The sequence below is a fragment of the Macaca thibetana genome, chromosome 8 (genome assembly GCF_024542745.1).
Source record: "Macaca thibetana thibetana isolate TM-01 chromosome 8, ASM2454274v1, whole genome shotgun sequence".
In the NCBI taxonomy this organism is placed as follows: Eukaryota; Metazoa; Chordata; class Mammalia; order Primates; family Cercopithecidae; genus Macaca; species Macaca thibetana.
In genome coordinates, this window is record NC_065585.1 from 37,034,705 (window position 1) to 37,061,066 (window position 26,362).

Here is a 26,362-nt window from a genome sequence, read left to right on the forward strand (position 1 = left end):
CTCAAGTAGTTCACCTGCCTCAGCCTCCCAAAGTGCTGAGATTATAGGCATAAGCCACTGGGCCCAGCCCTACATTAATACTCTTAGTTCATATTGTTGTTATTTGTTCATCTAAATGAAGATTTTATAGTTTCATTACGTTTTATCTTGTAGAAATGAAAATGGCTTCATATAACCAATGAAATAATAATAATTCTAAATCATAACAAAATGCTATACACTTGGCTGATATCTTCCAAAATCTGAAATACCATATGTGGCATTATCAGATCGGTTAACTGAGGGAAGCATCCTAGGGGGTTTTGCTTTGTTTTTAAATGATTCCATTAAAAGGATTCTGGGTCCTGATGAATGTATTGGTCAGTATTTAAAAAGTGTGTGCATAGGGGAATATATCCTCACTCTGTGGGGCAAAAAAACCCCTATTTGAACATCCAGTAAAGCCCTTCTTCTTAAACATTCTAATTAGATATACACTGAAAGCCACTGGATATTTGGAAGGAAGAGAAAAATGACATTAAAATTATATTTGGAGTATTTTTACCAGCCAATGGTTCTTAGACATTTTGCTCTTGGAACTCATTTACACTATTAAGAATTATTGAATGTAGTCCAGGCGCAGTGGCTCATGCCTGTAATTTCAGCACTTTGGAAAGCTGAGGCGAGTGGATCACCTGAGGTCAGGAGTTCGAGACTAGTCATGGTCAACATGGTGAAATCCCATCTCTACTGAAAATACAAAAATTAGCCCCACGTGGTGGCGGGCACCTGTAATTCCAACTGCTCAGGAGGCCGAAGCAGAATTGCTTGAGCCTGGGAGGCAGATGTTGCAGTGAGCCTAGATCACGCCATTGCACCCCAGCCTGGGCAACAAGAGCAAACCTCTGTCTCAAAAAAAAAAGAATTATTGAATGTAATTTTCTTTGCATTGGTTTTATCTCTTGGTATATACAGTAAGTCCTCAATATTGTCTCTAAGTTCTTGGAAAATGCAACTGTAAGCAAAACAATGAATAATGAAACCATTTTTTTTTTCTCATCAGCTTCATAATCAAAGAGTGTTATTTGGTTTTAAAGTTGCAGCTTCCAAGAACATACCGATTATGTTAAGTAAGGACTTAACTGTATTAAAAATCAAAACAAATAAAACATTTTCTCATTAATGAATGGTAAATTGATTAGATTTAACACATAATAGAATTTTAACGAAAGTAACTTTAAAAACAGAATTATTGAGAAGAGTGACATTGCTTTACATTTTTGCAGACCTTCAGTTGCTGGGTTAATTGAAAACTGAGTTTTCATGCCTGCTTTCTTGCAGTCTGTTGTGATGTGTTTTAACTGTAAGATGAAAAACCTAGCTTCACACATATAATTGGAAAAGAAAGGTGTGTTTTATTAATAATATCCTTTTCCGATAATTGTGAATATTCTTTTTTGAAGATACAGTAAAACTCAATAAGAACTACAGATACAATACTCAACAAAAAGTAGTTTTTAAAAGGTTGTTTGTAATGTAGAATCTGAAACCATGTCATTAAACTTTTTGGGATCCTAAGCTATACTGGTATTCTAGACTGTATTGAGCTATCTTGCACTTGGAATGGATCTTTCACCCATGCATGATTTTATAGTATCATTCATTGGTGGTTTGGGAAATACTTACTGGTCCAGTGAGTTATGCAGGTATTCCAGTGTGTTGACATTATACAACACCAGAAAAACCACATTCATTAACATCACTATCAAACCCATAGAAATGGTTAAGTATTGGAAAACTTTCAAGCTCCCAGTGGCTGATACAAATTTTCCAAAATTCTAGTTTTTCTTGAAAGCTCTAATTTTTATCATTTGTTTTTCTTGAAGGACAGGCTCACTTCATTTTCTAGAAAATGTCTGCCAAATTCCCAAGTCTGAGTGTCTGAATAGCTTTGGTTTGTCTGCCATTCTTTCAAGTAAAAATAGCGTTCTATTAGAAAAGCAGCTGGTTTATCTTGTTTCTCAGTTGCACAAGTGCTTTTCCTTAAGGACAACCAAGACAGTGAAGTGCATACACAGCAGAAGCACTTTATGAATACTTGCCATTTAGTCATACAGAAGACTGGAAAGATTAGTACTTAAGGGTTGAAATTTTTAAAAATTAATTTGTGCTACCTGATTCAAGGACATAGTTGAAACTTTTTGTGTGTTTTTTAAAACTGCAAAAGTGTGGTGGTGAAAAATATAGGGATTATAGTATAGTTGGATGCCACTGCTTTGATTTACTCTAAAGTCCAAGAAGAGTTTGTTTATAGTTTAGTAATTTTTAGTAACTTAACTGAGTGATACAACCATCACAAGCCAGTTTTAGAATATTTTTATTGCCCCAGTAAGAACCATCATGCCTGTGGAACTATTTTCTTTGAACAGAAACAGCCTGTGGAAAAGAAAACTACTCAGTAGTATGATGACTTTTAGTTGTTTACAAAAGTACTGTGTTTACTGTTTCACTTGCTATAGGGTCAGATTGCTGTCTTATTTTCTGTCTTGTTAAGTCGTCTTGTCTGATTTTGATTTTTGCTTGATTCTGACTTTTTCCCTAATGGAAGTATACCCAGTTGACTTGACAAATCATTGTGTCATCCATTTCCTGGACTTCATATTCTTGAAATGGGAGAGCTACTTACTGTTGAGATTGTGTGTAATTTGCATTTGTATGTCTGTAATCGGTATGTGTTTTTCAGTTGTCTCTGTTAAAGATTTATGAAAAATGTAGTTTTAATTTTTTACAGCACAGTAGGTGGTTGGTTGATTGCATGTTCGATGGGTATTATACATAGATTGTAAATCGCATACCTTTTCTTTAAATTTAATTTTATTTTATTTTTGAGACAGAGACTCACTGTCGCCCAGGCTGAAGTGCAGTGGTACGATCTCTGCTCACTGTAAGCTCTTCCTCCCAGGTTCACGCCATTCTCCTGCCTCAGCCTCCCGAGTTGCTGGGACTACAGGCGCCCGCCACCACGGCCGGCTAATTTTTGTATTTTTAGTAGAGACAGAGTTTCACTGTGTTAGCCAGGATGGTCTCAATCTCCTGACCTCATGATCCACCCGCCTCGGCCTCCCAAAGTGCTGGGATTACAGGTGTGAGCCACCGCACTCAGCCATACTTTTTATTTTTAATATAAAAGTACTTTAGAGATCATGTATATGTTTGTCCTTAAAATTAAAGTTTAGATACCAGTGCAGGTTAAAGTCTCTTACGTCACGTGTATTACCATTTCTGCCATAATTTATTCTGAATCTAAAATGGAGATGATTTACACATTTGAAAAGTGTTGAACTTTTAGATGTAACATAATATATAAGATAAAGTAGCAGGTGTAAGATAGAGCAGTGTTCACAGGCTATCGGAGATGAGGCTTTGCCACTAAATGTAGATGCTGTTAGGAAAAAGAATCCATTTGTAATACAATGGCCTGTTACTCTCTACTTGTAGAAAGAAAGATGCAGTATTTTGTTTTCTAAATAAAAATAATACAAATTTTCTAAGAAATTTCAAGTTTTACTATTAACCAATCCACTATATGATGTGTAGAATTTGTACTGTCAGACTTTTCCTGCTGTTTTTTTCCTTATATTTTCTAATTAGTTCCTGGTAAAAAAACTCTTTTTCATGCAGGTATTTTACCTGCTTTAGCTCACTCAAGATGACCTCCAAGGTCCTCATCTGGAAATCTTCTGAAGGTCTACTTAGTGTCCTACCTGTGTTTTTGTTTTTCTCTTTTTAAAGCCTCGCCTTCATGAAATGCACTTCCCTTTCTATTCTTTCTTGTCCAAAGCCTATCTGTTTTTGAGGTCCAGCTCAGATTTACTTCCTTCGTGAAGTCATTTCAGTGTATTTTGTTTAGCTTGTACTTGATGTTTAATTACTTAAAGCTGTTAAAATAAACAAAACTTATAATAGCTTCATCTCCCCAACTTGTAAGCATACTTACAGACAGAGTTGTCATTTTTCATATTCTTGTAACATACAGTAGATATTTAAGTATTAAAATTTGGCGGTATATTTTATGTTTTGATTATTAAATTTTCTGACTTCCAATTATGAAACACTGTAGAAAAACTCCCATAAAGCTGTACAGTTGGGGAAGAATTGTGCTAGAATGAAAAAATAAACTAAAACATTTTACTTACCTAGCTTGAAATACCACTTCACAACACAAATACTGAGTCTGTTATTTAAAAGAAAAAAAAAATCTAATAAAATTTGATTTCAAAACTATGAGAAGTATAGCCTGCTGTTACACAGCTTAGAATTCAAACTAGTAACATAATAAGTAGTACAAGAGTGTGTCTAATAAGTACATACAGTGGTATTGTACATGCCAAATACTGGAGAAGTTAGAAGCATCCAGTCCTTGAAGATAAAAATTGATCTGTCTTAAATTTGGTTGGACAGAGAGGAGAGATAAGCCAGGGATGTAAAACAAAAGAGCACATTGGTCATTGGTAGACTAACTGTTAACATATATACCTGTGGTTTTGCTCATGTTTGAAACAAATTTATAATTGCTGATCCTTCAAGAATGTGAATTGAGATAACAAAATGATCATCTCTAATCTCCACTCCTATTCCTTCCTCTCCTTATCTATATATAGATGCACACACCTAGATGTATATACACAGGATGGATCACTTTTGCCCTATAAGGTAGGGAGTCTGCCATGTTTCAAAGTCTGGCTGGTCATGGTAGCTCCTCCCTATAATCCCAGCTACTTGGAAGGCTGGGACAGGAAGGTCACTTGAAGCCAGGAGTTTGAAGCCTGCCTGGTAACATGGTGAGACCTATCTCTAGAACATTTTTTTAGAAATTAATTGGGCATTGTGGTTCACTCCTGTGGTCCCAGCTACTTGGGAGGTTGGGGCAGGAGGATGGTTCGGGTCCAGGAGTTAAAGGCTGTAGTGAACTATGACTGTCACACTGCACGATAGCCTAGGAGACAGAGTCAGATTCCATCTCTAAAAAGTAAAAACACCTGGAGCCTGATACTGTATACCAAGGATCTGCAAACTATAGACCATGGGCTAAAATCTGGCCCGTAATCTGTTTTTATATGTCTGGCAGTCTAGAATGGCTTTTATATTTTAATTGGCTAAAAAAATATGAAAAGAATAATAATATATTGTTATGTGAAAATGACATGAAATTTCAATTTTAGTGTTTATAACTTTTTATTGGAAAACAGCCCCTTTCTCGCTCTTTCTGTGTGTGTGTGTGTGTGTGTGTGTGTGTGTGTGTGTAGTCTGGCTGCTTTTGAACTCTAATGGTAGACTTGGGTAGTTGAGACAGAGATGATATGTTGCACTTTTGCCACTTCATATTCTTCTCAGTTTACTACAAATCCAAGTGATGCCAGTTATACCTGGACAGTGTTTCTCATGCCCCATATTGTCACACTGCAACATTTTATTTATATGTTATCTTATTACCAGTGTATATTTACCCTGTCAAAACAGAGAAGTGAACTTCAAATGTGATTATAAAGCACAGTGGAGTGGAGATTTTTATTGTAGGAATTACAAAGCATAGTACTAAACATTGTAGGTAAGCTAATAATATACATCCACCTCACTGGACTATAATCGCTTATCACAACTGTCACATGTTCTCAAACTGACAGGAAAGCAACTGTCAGAAAAATTGTAAGTTTTAAAAATGGAATATTAGATCCTAGCAGAATTTTTTCACAAAACTGAGTGAAAGTGAGGCTTCAAAGGTAAGTTTCTAGCCCAGAGCAGTGCCTCATGCCCATAGCCCCATCGCTTAGGCTAAGGCAGGAGGATCACTTGAGCCTGGGAGACTGAGTGATGATCATGTCACTGCGCGTCAGGCTAGGTGACAGAATGAGACCCTGCGCTAAAATTTTTTTTTAAAGTTTCTGAGGGGTTCTTTTCTTTCTTTCCTTTCCTTTCTTTTCCTTTCCCTTTTCTTTTCCTGTTCTTTTTCTTTTTCTTTTCATCCTGTCCTGTCCTGTCCTGTCCTGTCCTGTCCTGTCTGTCCATGTCTTGCTCTGTCACCCAGTCTGGAGTGCAGTGGTGGAATCTTGGTTTACTGCAGCCTCAGCTCACTCACTCCCTGGGCTCAGATGATCCTTCCTCCCAACTCAGCCTCCTGAGTAGCTGGGACTATAGGCTCACACCACTATGCCCAGGCATGAGTAGTACTTTTATTAACCAAGTAAGGAAAGTCATTTACCAGTGGTGATCCAGTTAAAACATGTTTTGATTTTAGCAGCCGGAGAAATCTGTCCAGTGAAATAAACTTGTTTAAAACTATTAACCTTTCAGCGAGAACAGTTGCTCTGAGTTGAGGATATTGAGAGTATGTTGCTCCAGGGAGAGATTGAAACTGCCCCCGACCTGCTAACAAACACTGAATGGCTCTGGAGGTTAACATTTGCAGCAGACTTGACAATGTTTCTTAGTCTGTTCCACCTAAAATTACAAAAATGTTTATATGTAGAATTTATATTGCAGTAAAGTCATTTCAGTGACAACATGGTATGAATTATAAGTAATAAAAAGCCAACTGCTTTACACATTTTGCGTTCTGTCAGAAATTAAAACACAAAGGGAGACCTTCATTCCTAAATAGGATTGTAGCAGATACATTTCCAAGCCCAAATTAGAGTTGCAGAAAGTTTTAGACCTCATTGCAAGCACAAAGGAAATTTCTGTATTTCAAAATTTGAACTGAAAGTGATTAATTTGCAATATAATGACACACTAAAAGATAACACCAATATAATGGAATTGCACATGTCTTTCTAAATGTGCTCAATTGAAATAATATACTTGTCAGTTAGTGTTTGATGTCAGCATTTACTAGTGCCTGTGCATGTTTTTATATTTTCTTTTTTTTTTTGGAGATGGAGTCTTGCTCTGTCGTCCAGGCTGGAGTGCAGTGGCGCCATCTCAGCTCATTGCAACCTCTGCTTCCCGGGTTCAAGTAATTATCTTGCCTCAGCCTCCCAAGTAGCAGGGATTACATACAGGTGCCTGCCTCCACACGTGGGTAATTTTTGTATTTTTAGTAGTGACGGGGTTTCACCATGTTGGCCAGGCTGAAGTCAAACTCCTGACCTCAAGTGATCCACCCACCTTGGCCTCCCAAAGCACTGGGATTACAGGCATGAGCCACCATGCCCCGCCTACATTTTCTTTTTTCTTTTCTCTTTTTCTTTTCTTTTCTTTTTTTTTTTTTTTTTTTTTTTTTTTTTTGAGGCGGGGACTTGCTGTGTCACCCAGGTTGGAAGTGCAGTGGTGCAGTTAATAGCTTATTGCAATCTCGACCTCCTGAGCTCAGGTGATCCTCCACCTCAGTTTTTTTTTTTTTTGTAGAGACAGGGTTTCACTATGTTGCCCAGGCTGGTCTTGAACTCCTGGGCTCAAGCAATCCTCTCACCTTGGCCTCCCAAAGTGTTGGGATTATAGGCATGAGTCATGGCACCTGGCTGTTTTTACATTTTCAAGGACTAAATATGGAAAATCTCATTATAGATTACATTATCAGAAAAACATTTGCAATACTTTTTAATGATATGAACCTCTAAATTTGAAATTAATTGAGCAAAATTATTCCCAGTGAAAGAATTCCATTGGTCTCATTAGTAGACCTATATTTTGGAAATTTGTTTCCTCTCTTTTTATAGAAGTATCTAGCATACTATTCTGAATTTTGCCTCTTGCCACAAAGCCAAAAGTGTTTACTATCTAGTTCTTTACAAAAATTTTGCTGGCTTCTGAAATACACTCACATAAACAAAAAATAGATTTCCCAAATAAGGAATCCTCCAGTAAAAATAATTAAGATGTATATGGTGCAATAGTATAAACTTAGGATAAGTAAAAATAACACGCTATACAACAAACTTATAGAACGATTTGTATATAAATTGATTTTAGATAAATTTATGATTAGTCTAAATGCGCACTAAAATGACCTACTTCGTCTTGGCGCAGTCGCTCACGCCTGTAATCCCAGCACTTATGACTCAGCAGTTCGAGACCAGCCTGGCCAACATGGCGAAAAGTTAGCCAGGTGTGGTGGTGTGCGCCTGTATTTCCAGCTATTCGGGAGGCTGAGGCAGGAGAATCTCTTGAATCTGGGAAGCGGAGGTTTCAGTGAACTGAGATGGTGCCACTGCACTCCAGCCTGGGAGACAGAGTGAGACTTCGTCTCAAAAAAATAAATAAATAAAAAATAAAATTACTTACTTTAAAACTGATAGTAAGAAAAAACAATCATGCTTTCCTGTGTTTGTACATGAGCTCTCTGGCAAGGGAAGTAATTGTTATAAATGAGCATTGCAATTAAAAAATTTTCATTTGAAACTGGAGCTTAATTTTTCAGATGATGTCATTCAACCAGTTTGTTTTTGGTGTCTTTTCCTAGAACTTATTTATTCTTGAGTGGATATTCTTTTTATACTTTGCCTCATTTAGAGAGCATTCAGGGTGGCTGAGTGGGACTAGATAGTATTAAGTGTTCGATTCTAGGGTCCTCTAAAGAGTTTAAACAACATTTTGTGGGAATTTGTAATAAAATAAAATGCAGATGTATTCATCATTGCCTGATGGAACTTAGAAGATAAGGTATTGAAGCTGGACCTTGAAGGATGGCTAAGATTTAGGCTTTCAGGGTATGCGTTTGGGAGACCAATCTGTGTGGAGTGAACTTGAAGAAAGAGGAAGCTGTCAATGGTAGTGTGATGGGAGATGGAGCTGGATGGGTGATTTGGGGCTTGAATATTCACCTGAGAGAAATGGACTTTATTGACAGATAATTCTGAGATAGGTATAGTGTCTGACACTCAGAGGTGCTAAACTAATATGTATTGGGTAAATAAACAGGGAGCTTTTTGAGGAAATTAAGCAGGAGAAACAAGGGTAAACACCTAATTACAGGGCATTGTCCCATGTTGATCATCACAACAGCAAGATTTGCTAAATATTAGCCAAGACCCTGTTAATGTTTACCTGACGTCTATTCCTTCCTAATTCCTACTGCTACCACTTCAACCAGTGCCTTGTAATATTGTAATATTCCTTCTCCCTATTACTTCCAGTCTTTCATCCTCTGAATTATTGAAATGCCTGATTTTCTGATTAGTATGAGTGCTTTGCACATAGGTTTTCACACATTTTTTTCTAAGAGGTGAATGAAAGTCGTCATTTAGTGCCTTTTGCAACAGACTGATAGCATGTCAGTGAGCCTCCCAAAATCCTGTTACTCAAAAATAGTAATAGGATAATTAGCCTCTTGATTGAGTCTTCCATCTCACCCCATATTAAAGAAATAGAGGCTGGCATTCTCCTCATTTGGATTCCTGAAACTGGATTCTGTTTTTAAATTTCCTTGGAGGAGATTTTCTTATAATACTCACTATGTATTTACAGTCTTAGGCTAGTGTAATAGTACAATCTAATGACCTGCTTTGAGAGTTTTCTTTAACTCATCCTGGGTAAGTTATTAAATAACTTTTATGTTTTTTTCTTAGATATCTTAATGCAATTCAGACAATGTGTCCACACATTCTTCGCTATTTGACTACAGCAGTCATAACAAACAAGGATGTTCGGAAACGTCGGCAGGTTCTAAAAGACCTAGTTAAAGTTATTCAGCAGGTAAAACTGAAATATATGTTGTTTTTTTTAAAAGTACCTAAGCTTTAGGTCTAACCTCTTTTTCTAAAGTAAGACTTAGTTCTTAAGGTAAAAATGTTTTTAAAAATAGGTGAGGAATACATGAAGTTTAGAAAAGAGAAGAGCCTCAAATGCGCTTTTGTTTTCCTTAAGTCCAAGATACACAAGTTGGATGTGGTAGGAATGATTATTACTGTCTGCTAGATGAACACTTAATATACATTATGTATATGTGTTTCTCATTGCAAAGAGTGAAGAAAATCTGGAACCTGGAATTGGGGGGTCATTACCTGTATAATTCTAGATGGGTGAACTTTATATACAATACAGTTTCAGTAGACCCCAAATTGGGGAAAAGGTTCAGGCAGCCATGCTGATTGATATTTAGTGAGCTTGTCAGCAAAACCCATAGATTAGAAAAATAAATTAAATATTTATTTAAGAGTTAATTAAATACAAAGAAGTTATTGTCATTCAGTAGGGAGTGAATATCCTTATGCTTGGGAAGTTTATTACTGTTTATTGACTAAGGGAGACTTGGTAGTAGGGGAGTTCGAAAGCTTTCAGAATGCTTCTAGGATGAGACTTTAGAGAACTTGGTTTGAAAGACATTATAAGCTTAAGGTGTGGTCTGGAATCAGGATAGGAACAATTGCTTCGAGAAGATGCTAGGTAATTTGGCTAGAAATTAATGGTAAGGAAGGAGAAAACAAGAAGATTGGGATATTCTGGGGCAATCTGCTAAACGGTGTTGAATCAGACTTACCTTGACCATTGACTTATTTTTACAGGAGTCTTATACGTATAAAGACCCAATTACAGAATTTGTTGAATGTTTATATGTTAACTTTGACTTCGATGGGGCTCAGAAAAAGCTGAGGGAATGTGAATCAGTAAGTATGAATTTTTACTTATAAACTAACACTGTTCTTAAATTTTTGGATATTGTAATCTTGCACTGTCTTCCTTAAAATAATGAAGTAATTATAACAAATATGTTTATTAATCTTAAAAAGGCCTAAATGGCTCATGTTTATTAACCTTAAAATGACTTAAATGGCTTATGTTTATTAATCTTAAAATGGGAATGTGCTAAAGTGATGACTTTTTAAATGTTGTTGCCATGTGTTTATCTCTTTTGTGAGGGGTGTTTGTTAAAACATTGGGGATAAATTCACAGATATATCCATAATTTCATGTCTTATCTCGAATGAATAAATATTTTTAATATTTCATATGTACGGGCAAGGTCACTTTGAATTGCAGGTAACAACTGTGTTTTTAATTTTGATTCATAGGTGGGCTTATCTTTAGAATATTTCCCATGGTTGTATTTAACATTTGTGATAAACCAGGCAATTCATTGTACTTAATGAATTTTATAACGGCAGTGTCTCTTGTTGTTTAGTAGAAATTAAAGTACCTTTAGAACAACTGTGGAAGAGTTAGGTTATAGTTGTTTTGATAATTAGTTACAAGTTTTAAGAAACCAAACTAAGAATTCTAACTGCTAAATGTAGTCGCATTTACCAGATTCACAAGTTACTAGTCATCAGTTTCATCCTTGGAACTAGAATTTTGGCACAAAATGGGCAATTTGTTGACAAAGATCTTATTTCTCTAAGGAAAAAAATGATCATGCAAATATCCATTCACTGATGATTTTCTTTCTTTTTTATTTTTTTTGAGATGGAGTCTCGCTCTGTCACCCAGGCTGGAGTGTAGTGGCGTGATCTCGGCTCACTGCAAGCTCCGCCTCCCAGGTTCACGACATTCTCCTGCCTCAGCCTCCCAAGTAGCTGGGACTATAGGCGCCCGCCACCTTGCCTGGCTAATTTTTTGCATTTTTAATAGAGACGGGGTTTCACCACATTAGCCAGGATGGTCTCGATCTCCTGATCTCGTGATTCTCCCGCCTGGGCCTCCCAAAGTGCTGGGATTACAGGCGTCAGCCACCATGCCCGGCCTCCCTGATGATTTTCAAACATTAGATGGAATAGAAAACTAGAATCCAATATGTTAATATGTTATTATCCATATATGTTAATTGGTGTTTTTTTGTAGTCATATGTTGCATTATTAAGGTAAATATTGGTGTATATTTATTATGCTAAGTGTTTAGGTTTTGCTGTTAAGAGACCTAGAGGGCACTTGGTTGCTGTTTTTGAAATTAAAATATTTTTAATTACACCATCTGTGGAATAGTAGCCACCTTTTGCATTCTTTTCCTTTCTAATTTCTAAGTCTACTTAATATTACAGAAATACTCAGGGCTTTAGTCCATTTATAACTATTTTAAATAGTTGGAAGAGATATATTATCTGCAGAGCATTAATGTAGAATAATGGATAGTACCAAACTTTGTTGTCTGAAGACTACTTTATTACTTAAAGTTATCAGAAACATTGCAGTTTTTAGGTCTTTATCTTGTAGTAGTCTTTTACTACTTATTTAAATCATTAAAGATTTGAACACAGTATTCTAGAAAGTGCTGTGATATAAAACTCATGATATTAGAATGGAAAAATAAAGCAGACGAAGTATTTGATTCACATTTCATCATTAATTTTTGTTATATTTGTACATATAGGTGCTTGTGAATGACTTCTTCTTGGTGGCTTGTCTTGAGGATTTCATTGAAAATGCCCGTCTCTTCATATTTGAGACTTTCTGTCGCATCCACCAGTGTATCAGCATTAAGTAAGAACACTGTTTTGATTTGGATTTTCTACTTTAAAATTCCTGAAAATTTCCATTTATTGTGAATTCACACTTAATAGAATTCCAGTTAATTGGATTTTTATTTCCCTTTCCTTTCGGAAGAACAATGAAACAATTTAATGAAATTACTTAAAAGCCTAACTTTTGCTACAGGCTCAAATAGTTTTAGCTTGAGTGGCGTAATTTTTCAGAATACTAAGTTGAAGACAATATATGATTGCCATTTACCTTATTGAAGAGTAAATCCTGTTGTACCTTTACATAATGAGAAAAGTGAAGTAAACATTTCTAAAATGGTTTTCAGCAGCAGTACAAAGAAGGAGATACCCACTGAATTGGAAATTCTGTTGAAAGACCGCTACATTTGGTAATCCTTTCTGTTTAGTTTGTATGATTGAATTACATATTTGACTTCTCCTATAGTAAACTCCTATGACATCTTAAAATGTTGAAAGATGGAAAAATTATGGTGAATTTTAGTTGTAATTTCCTCTGTTTTGTGAGAAAATTTTTGGGTAAAAATTGTGAAATGTACATAACCTATTAGAAATAAATTGTACACATGAGAGTTTGAAAAATGACTAGTACCCTTTGGGCACAGAGGAAGTCAAACATAAATGTCTAAAAACCTACTACTTTAGTGTTTGCTTCTGAGGAATTGTGCATAAAACAAATTCTTTTTCTTTAATGCCATTTGTTTTTGCTTAGCCGTACTTGTTTTGCTTAATTTTAGTGGGCTGTCCATTGAAGTGGTTGTCCAGAGTTAGAAGTATAGTAGAGTCATGGGATTTTTTCCTATGGGAATTGAATCCTTGCCTTCACAGTTTTATTAGCACTTTACTATAGCTTGCAGACAGAATTTTTTAAACCTGATTCTCTTACAAATTACATGAAAATTCCTAATAATGTAATTGGTTGTGAAATAAAGAGGTAGATATATCATATGTGGGGCTCGGTGGACAGTAGTAACCGAATTCTTGCATTGTTCTTTGTTTTTAAGGTTTGTAAGTAGGGCTTGTGAAAGAGGGATGTTAGTATTTTGGTTTCCTTTATAGAATTTTCTCCATTTCTCATTAGAATATGGTCATTTGGGTGTATTTTGGTCCAGGACTGATGTAACTACTACCCCTGTTGTGGGCCTTTTGAAAGCTGACCCTTTTTTTTGCATCTTTAGCACCTAGCATACTAACTTTGTAGCACCTAATATGCTTTGTACAGTATAGTGTGAGTATACAATATAAATATTTGTTAAGTAAATTTCTTCTGTTCTTTGTATTAGTGAACTTGGCATTTTTGTTAGTAATAATGCTTGTCTGCTTTGATGTTTGCTTCCAAGGTACTATCAATAAGATTTGTTCTAGCTCTTTTCCTTTAACTCTGCAACCATAGATTCATTATTTTCTTTCTTGGGATTTGGTTTGTTATATTTTAACAGGAACATAGATTAAGTATGTGTCCTCCTTACTGAAGAGAGATGTGCAGCTCAAAGAAGTTAATAGAGTGGGCATGTTTCTATATACCTTTATGTGACATTACCTAAGAATTTTTCAAACTTTTCTTCATGTAGATTTTTATTATTTTCTTAATCTCTGTAGTTTTATGCTAGACAGAAATCTACAAAGCATTTTCAAACTAAAATCCTAGTGGCTTTCCAGAGTCCAAAAGTATTTTTTTTTCTAGTAGTAGCATTTTCTTTCACTTTAGTTCTTCAGTTTTTTTTTTCAATGTTTTACTAAGATGATTAAGAGCACATGGATCAATAATGTGTGTTTTTCTTTTCTTTTTTTTTTTTTTTTTTTGGAGACACAGTCCTGCACTGTTGAGTACAGTGGTACGATTTCTGCTCACTGCAACATCTGCCTCCTGGGTTCAAGAGATTCTCATGCCTCAGCCTCCCAAGTAGCTGAGATTACAGGCATGTGCCACCATGCCCAGCTAATTTTTGTACTTTTAGTAGAGATGGGGTTTCACCATGTTGGCCAGGCTTGTGTTGAACTCCTGGCCTCAAGTGATCTGCCTGCCTTGGCCTCCCAGAGTGCTGGGATTACAGGCGTGAGCCACTTGCACCCAGTGTTTTTTCAAATACTATGGTAGAATTTTCAATCTGAAAGCAATCTTAGGGATCTTATAATCCACAACAGTTACTTTTCAGGTGAAGGACTTTTCAGTAGAATTTTCTGTGGTGATGGAAATGTTTTATATCTGAAAATGTGTTTGTATGTGTTCAGTATGGTATACTTCAAAGATGGCTCACATTTCAAGATCTTGAAGCATGGCTTTCAAATCTCTGTGTGTGTGACAGTGGGACTTATTTTCAAATGCAGTATCATATATATGAATATATTTATTTATTTATTTATTTTATTATTTTTTTGAGATGGAGTGTCGCTCTGGAATATATATATTTATATATGTATATAAGCAGATGAAAGCAGAACCCATTCACCTTGCCTATCTTACAGCTCTGTTCAGCTTCTCTCCTGACTACTAAGACACCTCTTTGGAACACAATTTTACAAAACACTGACTCAGAACAACTGCATTGTTTTGTAGCCAGGAAATTTAAGGCTCAAGGACATTAAACTAGGTCTTGATAGAGCCTACACTAAAGGTGTCTGACATTCATTGTACTGTACCTCACTGTAAATTATTTTATATTGTGAACAACTTATATTTTTAGAAATGTCAGGTTTAGATTAATTTGTCATTTAGTGTATCAGTTGAGCCAGAGGATAAAGTTGAAAACCCTAAGTCAGTTTAACTCTGTGTTTCCGAATCTTTGTAGAGTTTGTTTTATAAACTCCTTGTAGCCACCCTAAACCTTTGAATCAGATTTATTGAGTAGGCTGTGCTATGATTTGCAGCAGGGCTGCTGTGCTGTATCTTGAGGGTGGTTATTCCGAAGCACAGCCAGAATCCAAAACCACTGCATTAGGTCACCAATTTTTTAGGCATGTGATTACAGCCTACTAAAGTAATGGAGTGAAAAAATCAATAATTCAATACCTTTATTGTATAATGAATTAAGAAGATAAGCTTCTTCGTGTTTTTAAAGATGCTTTAATGGGTTAGAAACACAGTGGCTGGACAAAAGAAAATACCATCAGAGTGAACAGGCAGCCTACAGAATGGGAGAAAATTTGTACAATCTACCCATCTGATGAAGGGCTAATATCCAGAATCTGCAAAGAACTTAAACAGATTTACAAGAAAAAATCAAACAACCCCATCAAAAAGTGGGGAAAGGATATGAACAGACACTTCTCAAAAGAAGACATTTATGCAGCCAACAGACACATGAAAAAATGCTCATCATCACTGGCCATCAGAGAAATGCAAATCAGAACCACAATGAGATATCATGTCACACCAGTTAGAATGGTGATCATTAAAAAGTCAGGAAACAACAGGTGCTAGAGAGGATGTGGAGAAATAGGAACACTTTTCCACTGTTGGTGGAACTGTAAACTAGTTCAACCATTATGGAAGACAGTGTGGTGATACCAGAAATACCATTTGACCCAGCCATCCCATTACTGGGCATATCTCCAAGGATTATAAATCATGCTGCTATAAAGACACATGCACACGTATGCTTATTGTGGCACTGTTTACAATAGCAAAGACTTGGAATCAACCCAAATGTCCATCAGTGATAGACTGGATTAAGAAAATGTGGCACATATACACCGTGGAATACTATGCAGCCATAAAAAAAGGATGATTTCATGTCCTTTGTAGGGATGTGGATTAATCTAGAAACCATCGTTCTGAGCAAACTGTCACAAGGACAGAAAACCAAACACCACATGTTCTCACTCATAGGTGGGAATTGAACAATGAGAACACTTGGACACAGGGTGGGGAACATCACACACCGCGGCCTGTCGTGAGGTTGGGGGAGGGGGGAGGGATAGCATTAGGAGATACACCTAATGTAAACGACAAGTTAACAGGTGCAGCACACCAACATGGCACATGTATACATATGTAACAGACCTGCACGTTGTACACATGTACCTTAGAACTTAAAATATGATTTTAAAAAAAAAAGAGAAGAAAGACAGTGGTTGGAAATAATAAGTATTTATGTTGGGATTTTATAAATACAGCAAACATTTTAATTTGGACTTCAAGGATTTGTAATCCGTGATAATGACCAACAGAGCTAAAAACTACCTTTAAACAATATACAGGAAAAAAAAATACTTTTAATCTAGAGGTTTTAAACCTAGTTGTACATTGAAATCATCTGGAGAAGTAAAACAACACGAATTTAAGCTTAAAAATAATAGATTTCCTGCTTTTATCCCAGACCTTCTGAATCGAAATCTCTAAAGCTTCTCAGGTGATTCTTTTGCAGTCAGCCTTGGGGAATCATTGCTGTAAATGAGTGATTTGATAGTACTGACAGCATATTAGAATCAAATGGGAAACTGTAAAAAGTAATAAACAGAAATACTAGATGACTGAGCCTAACCACTAAAATCATTTTCTGGAGGCAGACCCCAGAGACTGTGTTTTGAAAAAGGTCCTCTAAGTGACTTTGATGCAAGATCTGGCTTAAAAAAAAAAAGGTTAAACTGTTTATTTCGAGATGATTATGTATCAGTTGTACGAAATGATAAAAAGACCCCCTGTGTCCTTTACTCAGTTTCTCCCATTAGTAACATCTTGCAAAACCACAGTAAAATATAGCAGCCAAGATGTTGATGTTGATACATGCAAAATATAGAATATTTCTATCACAAGGATCCTTCAAGGCGCTCTTTTATAGTGGTACCCCCTTCCCTGCCACCCTCTCCTTAATTTCTGGCAACTACTCATTTGTTCTCCATTCCTGTATTTTTATTACTTCGAGAATAAGCAAAACTTTCCTAAACGTTAGTGTTCAGCTTCCTAAACAGCAAATATGCTATGTATCATGATTAAGGTATAATTAATTAATAGCGACCTACCTACTAGTACAACTCTCCAAAGAAAACATTACAGATGTTAATGAGTGCCTCTTTTGGCCAAACACAGGGTAGAAAGTAGTGAGTACTCTTTCAAAGAGCTTAAAACCAGAGGAAGAAGCAGATATTAAATAAGTGGACAAATATAAAATTACAAATTATTGGAAATATTTGTAATTTTGGGAAATTTCAAAATTTCATACGTGAAATTACACATTATTAAAAATATGTCCATATCAGTCTCTCTAGTCACTCTGCATTGGAGAACAATGGGAAGAAAATTAGATAGGGTCAGTGAATCCTGATAACTCTCTACATGGAATATCTTTAAGGCCCAAACTAGACTTTTTTCCACTGAATACTAACTATGGCAAATTATTCCATTCACTAGTTTATGCTGGCTTGTTTTTGCCTCTAATTAGTTTAAAGTTATTTGATGTTCTGTCTTTTGAGGGAGGGGAAAGGATATCTTCTTTTTCTTCCACCAAAGGACACATTTCAAATGCTGAAAATAGTATTATAAAACCTGTAATTGTTTATTAAATAACTCTTTCCATTTGTAATTTGGAACATTCTCTGTTAATAGATTTCCTGACTAAATGCCTGTAAGCACATGTGATAGCTTTATAAAAATGTATATTAAAAATGTTTTATATGTTTCTATACAACCTTATTGATCTGTGTAGGATAAGCTACAAATCTGTTTACCATAAAGTATGCAACATCTGTCAAAAAAGATTACTGTGTTGGGGTTTAATTTAGTATAGCTGAATTGTTTTATCAGCTACGGTATGTGTCTGAATTTTAAAAGCTGTTGTAAAATAATTCTTGGACCAGTTTTCAATTGTAGATTAAAACAAAGTATGTAAGTAATATTTTGAATGTGTATGATAAACATGTTGGAGCATACATTAATATAATTTCCCATTGGGGGTTACTTTAAGTTTTGAAGTTATTCTACTTTGCTTATTTTATTAAGTTATATTTTAGGTCTTAATATTTTTCTTAAAGTTCTTATAACCACATAATAATTTACATTTAGAATGTAAATGTATGGAGATAGTTTCAAAGGCCATTATCATTGCATTTCTGCATTATCAATAAGGTTCAGTTATTTATAAGATTATAAAGAGATATTGGAAAGTTCAGTGCGAATTTTCAGTTTTCACATAAGGATTTAGCATTTCTCAGTTTTCTCCTGTTTTCTTTGTCCTGTTTCCTCCCAGTCATACAGTTAAACATAGTTTACACTTAACACTGATTCTTTAATTAGTTGTCTTAAACTAATTAGAGAAGACTTGGAGTACTTTTCTTTGGATATGCTGACTAGTTGGCCAGCAGACTTCAGTGAAAACTAGACCAGAGGTTTCTGTATTCGAATGGTTAAATCAACACTATTTTGAAATAAATTGTGCCTATCAGATAAAATTTGGAAAGCCAGGTTATTCAAAGAGGTAATTAATAAGACAGGTGAAATATAGGACCTCCAGGTCCTTACTTTTCCAAGTCTTTGTTAAGATGAGAGGGTGGCGGAAAATGGTGACTGTGAGAGGGTTCGGAAAAGGAAGACCATTTAAATGATTAGGCACTGAAAACCTGACAGAAAATCTAGAGTTGATACAACCCTAATCAGTTCCCTAAATTAAGACTTATATATCTTGTGTCCTTAAGTGGGATCTCTGGTATATTTTCACTTCCTGGAAACAAGATATTTCATTTTGTGCTAGAAGCATGAACATGTTTAATTAAATTGAACTGAGAATGAAAGATTTTTTTTTTGCTTTGTCTTTTGAAATAGCACTGAAGAATTCTGTGCATATCTTATTTAACATATTCGATATTGTGTTTTGTGTGTGTGTCGGTGGAGCAGCAGAGCTAGTTAGGTTAAAGATATAAGGGATTTACAGAACATATTTAAATATCTACCTTAAGCTGCCTACAGACAAGATTGAGATTTTTAGTGTAATCTAAATAATCTAGAAATATGAGTGTTTAAAATCTGGATTGGACTAGATATTTTTCTCAGAAATTCTGCATTTTGATGGATTTTGTCTTTTAGTTTATTGACAAATTGAATTATTTTCAATAACATGAGGTAGCATATTCTGGGATAGGTTAAGCCAACTTTTTGTCTTTTTAAAAATGGTTTTATTTCTCCGTAGCCACTAGACCACCAGGGACAGCTTTTTATCTTCTGAGCTTTGATAGGATATTACACTTTTATTTTAAAATCTGTACTATTCTGCATAAAATTGCTAGATTGGAAAAGAATTGTAGACCTTGATGATTTCTGTTAGTCCTTTTTTTCCTTTTTTTTTTTTTCTTTGCTTTTTGTAGAGACAGGGTCTTGCTATGTTGCCCAAGCTGGTCTCAAATTCCTGGGCTCAAGCAGTCCTCCTTCCTCGGCCTCCCAAAGTGCTGGGATTACAGTCTTGTTAATCATTTGGTTTCTTTTACTGTGTGCATTTTCATGTTACTTAAAACAAACTAGATTATTTCCACATTCTTTAATTCAGTCACAGTGGTCATCGGTAGCTTAGATAAACTGAGATACCATCAATAATTTACTAGTATTCCTTGGGCCTTATTTTAGGTTTTTCTTTGACTTGATTCACTTCGAAAAGTAAAGATCAACAAATAAAAGATCAACAAGCACAGTGTAAACAAAGATCCACAAAGTAAGATATGGCTTAGAGCATGCAGGCATTTATGGATCTTGATGCCTGATGCAAAATTAACACCAGCTATATTGGAATGAGACTTAGAATATGGATGTAAAGAAAGAGAGAGGGATAGAGAATTCTAGTTAGTTATTACATAAGATGGAATTTTATTTTATAGAAGCACAGAATCTTGTTCTGTCACCAAAGCTGAAGTACAGTGGTGTAATCGTAGCTTACTGCAGTCTCAAACTACTGGGCTCAAATGTTACTCAGACCTTAGCCTCTCAAGTATCTGGGACTATAGGTGCAGGCTACCGTGCCTATGTGTGTGTGTGTGTGTCCCACTATGCACGTGTGTGTGTGTCCCACTATGTGTGTGCACACGTGTGCACAGAATCTCGCTTCGTTTTTCAGACTGATCTCAAACTTCTGGCCTCAGCCTCCCAAAGTGTTGGGACTATAAGTATGAGCCACCACATCCAGCCTACAGTGAAATTTTCGTTCTATGGTCTTAAAAATCTAAGATTAAATAGCATTTCCTTAGGTAAGCTGTTCCCCAAATCTCCAGATTAGAACTGGTAGACCTTTTTGGATTTCACATACATAGCTCCTTCCACTTTTTCTTTTTTCTTTCTTTTTCTTTTTTTTTTTTTTGACACGGAGGTCTCACTTTGTTGCCCATGCTGGAGTGCAATGATGCCATCTCAGCTCACTGTAACCTCTGCCTCCCAAGATCAAGCGATGTTCAAGTCAAGACCCCCTTGACTTAAACTCTGTAAAGGCTGGCAACAGAGGATGTTTTGCCAACAGCATCTAACACGGTTTATATTTTGTTGAGTGAATGTCAATGAAGGAAAAGGATTGGTTTGGTTTGGCTGGAATGTTATATTTATGAAGGAGAATAATGGGAACTTGGAAAGTTAAAAGTGTTGAAAGGAATATGAAAATAAACTGGGTAGTCTCCCTTTATCCAAGGGGATATGTTCCAAGAGCCCCAGAGGATGCTTGAAACTGCAGGTAGTACCAAACCCAATACATACTAGGTTTTTCCCTGTGCACATTTAACTATGATAAAGTTTAATTTATAAGTTGAGCACAGTAAAAGATTAACACCAATAATAATGAATTTGTAACAATATGCTAGCATCACTACTCTTGTACTTTGGGGCCATTACTAGGTAAAATAATGGTTCCTTGAACATAAGCACTGTGATATCAGGGCGCTTGATCTGATAGCTGGGATAGCTACTATGTAACGATGGGCAGGTAGCGTATACAGTGTTGATATGCCGGACAAAGGGATGATTCAAGTCCTGGGTGAGGCATTAGGACAATACAGGATATCATCATGCTAGCCCGAACAGTGTACAATTTAAAGCTTATCAATTGCTTATTTCTGGAGTTTTCTATTTAAATATTTTCAGACTGGAATTGACTGCTGATAACAGAAAACACGGAAAGTGGAACTACAGATAAGTGGGAACTACTGTAGTTGGGTTGTAGAACTAACCTGCCAGCTATGTAAGATAGATGGAAGAGACTCAAGAGGTAAAGTAGTTAGAAAACTAAGAAATAGTAATGGAGCCTGAACTAGGGTAGTGACTAGAATGGGAATCAATCAGACAGTAGATATTTATTGTGTCCTGTGTACGAGGCATTGTGCTGCTAATTGGTAGACATAACGGCAAGGAACGAGGAGGATACGGTGCTTGCACTTTGGTTACATGTATACAGTCTACCTTGGAGACAGATATTCGGTAAAACAACTATAGCAAAAATAGGTGCTATGAAAGCACCCAACTGATGTATCACAGTTGGGAGAGGTGTCTTAGAAGGCTTATGAGGGTCTTATTTTAGCTGAGACCTGATAGCTTCCATGAGGATAAAAGACAGTGTATAAACACACATATATACATGCATGTATACTACATACTCTTAAGTATTTTACATGCATATGTAGGTACTCTTCCATCAGCTGAACTGACTTAACCTACTTACTAAGACTGGTGTGTTTTTAATTCTGATAAATTAAGCACTGCAATGGCCCTCTTCAACCTGATCATAAAATTGGAAAAATACAAAATGCAGATTGATATCAAATAGTATTTTAGATCAAGATCTTCATGTTCTGGTGCACTCCCTCCATCTCTTTTATCTGAAATTCAGTGTCTATATATATAGACATATACACACACACACTATATATAGTATATAGCTCCAGAGAGTGCCCCCACAGTTTATAGCACAAACATACACAATGCCCCTCAGTTTTATTTATGTTTTTCCTGAGATTATACTTATTACTGATGCTCCTTATAGTAGGTTTACTTTTTTAAAAATTTTATTTCAATAGCTTTTGGGGTACATGTGGGTTTTTTTTGTTGCATGGATGAATAATATAGTGGTGAATTCTGAGATTTTAGCTCATAGCTTAGCTCCCACTTATAAATGAGAACATAAGATTTTTGGTTTTCCACTCCTGCATTATTTCACTTAGAATAATGGCCTCCAGTTTCATCCAAGTTGCTGCAAAAGACATTATTTTCTTCCTTTTAGTGGCTGAGTAGTATTCCATGGTTTATATATACCAGATTTACTTTATCCACTCATTAGTTGACGGGCACTTAGGTTGGTTCCTAAGTGAACTGTGAATTGTGCTGCTATAAATATATCTGTGCAAGTGTCTTTTTCATATGTCTTCTTTATACAAAGAAAGCTTTATACAAAGGTTTCCTTTGTATAACCATTATATAGTTGTCCCTTGGTATCCTTGGGAGACTGGTTTTAGGACCCTCCTGGCTGCCAAAATTCAGATTCTCAAGTGTCTTAAATGAAATGGGGTGATATTTTCATATAACCTACGCTTATTATCCCATATACTTTCAGTCATCTCTGGGTTACTGTTAAAAATGTAAATGCTATGTAAATAGGTGTTATACTGTGTTGGTTTCTTCATTTGTATTATTTTTGTATTCTTTTTTATTGTTTGTTTTTTCCCAAATATTTTCTATCCATGGTTTGCTGAATCTGAGGATGTGGGACCTGTGGATATGGAGGGCTGACTTTTAATATACCCTGATATAGAGGGAACATCATAAAACCTTTTTCTCGCTTAGATCGTTACTTGTTGAGCAGCTCGTAAATATAAAGTACTGTTCTAGAAGCTGAAGGATTTCCATAAATGCAGAATGTTACCCTACCCTCAAGGATTTTACAGTCCAGTTGGTGAATGGAATAGGTCGTGCGTAGTACAAGTCAATAGGCACAAACACATGAACAAATCAGACAGTAGGGGTCATGGTATATAAGAGGAAGGTGATCCAGAAAGACCAAAAAGTCTCTGTGCAGAGTATGAGTCAACACTGTGTACATAAAACTAAGTTTTTAGGCCCAGTTAATTAACATTGCTGTTTTTACTTTTTCATTAGCATGTTGGCAGATAAATTGAACATGACTCCAGAAGAAGCTGAAAGGTGGATTGTAAATTTGATTAGAAATGCAAGACTGGATGCCAAGATTGATTCTAAATTAGTGAGTATTATGTTAGCTATGCTGCATACTATCAGTTCTTGATTATACTTTTGGGAATTCTTAACTAGGACATTTTATTACCTCCTTTAATAATTTATTTTGTTTTAATGTAAAACATTTCTTTGAAGGCAACAAAAGCCTCCTATTTTTTTTCTTACTTGGTAAATATTGTCATCTCTATATAGTGCATTAAAATATGTGCAAAGGTTATGTCATGCTTATTACTCACCTGAGAAACTCTGTCATTTACATTATAGGATCAATTTCCCTGTGTTTCCTTTTAGGGTCATGTGGTTATGGGTAACAATGCAGTCTCACCCTATCAGCAAGTGATTGAAAAGACCAAAAGCCTTTCTTTTAGAAGCCAGATGTTGGCCATGAATATTGAGAAGAAACTTAATCAGAATAGCAGGTCAGAGGTAAGAACCACACATTTTCTATTCTGTCTGGGATTTAGCAACCATGTAATTGTTACATGAAGTTTGGAAGTGTATTGATATGAGTTGTAGCTGATTTTGTTTTTCTCTTTAAAGATATGAACATTTTAAGAAATTACTAAACAAATGAATTTTTTCTTAGATGCATTATTATGTTCCTAGTTTATTATAAGTATTTTTCTTTTGCTTTGACTCTTCAAAAAGAAATTGTGTTCGTAGTTTATTATAACTATTTTCTTTTGCTTTGACTCTTCCTGTGTGACTTCATTAACTCATTTCCTCAGGGTTTTCAACACATCATTTTGATACTGGCAGATGATAACTTACATGTGTAGCCCTCTTTCAAGTGTTCGAAATGTGTATTCCTTCTAAATCTAAAGAAATAGTTCTGTAAAAATGTTGATCTTATTATATGTATTAGTGCTGATCTTATACAAATGTCATTATCTTTCATCTGATATTCACATCAAAAATTAATCTCCCATTTTGGGAGATTAATTCTGCATGTTAGCAATTGAAGAAACTTGAATGGCCTTATAATTTTGGAATCCTAAACTATGTTGTTTACACATTATGATTATGTGTAACTGGAGGGTAGGAAGTCATTAGGAAACAGTTGTGGGATATGCAGAAACCCTATTTGATTGAAGTTTTAGGAACAAATTTGTGTCCGTGGAATAGTCCTTTAGTTCAAAAGGGAAGGATGCATTAGAATTTGAATTGCATATTTTAACCAAGTTTAGAATAACTGAGCCTAGAAAATAACTTTCATATGATGTTTTTTTCTGTATGCTTCAGGATTAATTTGTGTTGTTTATTGTTCCAGTATTAATGATACCGTTATTGCTATACATTTTAATTGACCATATACTATACCAGATAATAATTTTGATGTTTGTTTTGTCCTAAGTGGGACATCTGACATCTAGTAATTGCAGGAGTTAAGATCTTAGAATGGTTTGGCAAGAGTAGTGCTAAAGTAAATGCTGTGTCACTTTCTTGTATGTTAGTTTTTTTCCGAAAGTATTTTCTTTTCACTCTGTTGATTTCTTTTTGCATATTTTAGGCTCCTAATTGGGCAACTCAAGATTCTGGCTTCTACTGAAGAACCATAAAGAAAAGATGAAAAAAGAAAAGAAAAGAAAGATGAAATAATAAAACTATTATATAAAGGGTGACTTACATTTTGGAAACAACATATTGAGTATACATTTTGAAGAATTGGAATAAAATTGACTGATTCATTTTGTCTTGCTGTCAATTTTCTTGCATGTGCAAGTTTGTGTTTTTTTAACTTTCTTTTTTGGAATAATTACATTCGGAGGAAGTTGCAAAATTAGTACAGAGAAGTCCATGTAGGCTGAACCCTATTTCCGTCAATTTTTTCACTTTATGTTACTGTGGTACAGTATCAAAACCAGGATGTTGACATTGGTACAGTATGTGCGTAAATGGCTCCCTATCATTTTATCATGTGTAGATTTGTGTAACCATCACTGCAACCAAGATAGAGAACTATCATCATAATCTCCCTCATGCTACGTTTTTGTAAGCCATACCTACTCCCAACCAGCTCTAACCCTAGGAACCACTAATCTGTTCCTCACCACTGTATTTTGTCATTATGAGAATGTTATATAAATGGAATTACATAATACACAGCCTTTGAGATAAGCTTTTTTCATTCATCACAATGCTCTTGAGAGCCATTCAAAGAGCATGGAGACCTCCCAATACTAAACTTAGCATGGGGGTCTACAAACTTTTTTTGTGAAAGGCCAGATATTAAATCTTAGGCTTTGCAGACCATATGTTCTCTGTTTTAGCTATTCAACTCTGTCATGTAGCACAAAAGCAGCCTTTGTATGTAAATGAATGCTTATGGCTATGTTCCAGTAAAACTATTTACAAAAACAGGCCAAGGGCCAGATTTGTTTCACCTGCTGTGGTTTCCAACCCTTGGCTTGGGGTATTGGTACTTCTAAGCTTTAGTCTAAGGGTGCTGAAACTAGGAAGATTATTGGTTAGGATAAGCCAAGTGCTATTTTTTTTATTCATCTGTAACCAGTAGTGTGAAGATGCCAAGTATAGGGCAGGAAAAAATACATATAGAAATATAAAGAATTCTTGGTAGTACAAAATGGTCAAGGATCATGGAGAAAATACCAAAGTGTTGCATCAGTAACAAGGTAGAACAGTAACAAGATAGACCCTTTATATATGTAGCAGCTAATTCCATGAATTAAAAGTTCTTTATCAAATAGATCCATAGTTATTATACAGAACTATATAAAATGGCATATATTACTCAGGCTACGTAGAATTGAGAAAAATGTTCTCAGTTGAGAAGGAAGGTAACAAGACTTCC

The 26,362-nt window shown here is 35.5% G+C and overlaps 1 protein-coding gene across 3 annotated transcripts in view; it reads left to right on the plus strand.

The window, feature by feature from the left end:
* EIF3E (eukaryotic translation initiation factor 3 subunit E) overlaps positions 1 to 25,242 on the plus strand; it is a 106,319-nt gene extending 81,077 nt beyond the window's left edge. For all 3 annotated transcript variants that reach the window (XM_050801383.1, XM_050801382.1, XM_050801381.1), the window contains exons 8-13: positions 9,543 to 9,669; positions 10,479 to 10,580; positions 12,278 to 12,387; positions 23,455 to 23,557; positions 23,842 to 23,976; positions 25,061 to 25,242. In XM_050801383.1, the coding sequence (XP_050657340.1) occupies positions 9,543 to 9,669; positions 10,479 to 10,580; positions 12,278 to 12,387; positions 23,455 to 23,557; positions 23,842 to 23,976; positions 25,061 to 25,099 (616 nt within the window). In that variant the 3' untranslated portion in view covers positions 25,100 to 25,242. The remainder of the gene's footprint in view (positions 1 to 9,542; positions 9,670 to 10,478; positions 10,581 to 12,277; positions 12,388 to 23,454; positions 23,558 to 23,841; positions 23,977 to 25,060) is intronic.
* The last annotated feature ends 1,120 nt before the right edge of the window (positions 25,243 to 26,362 follow it).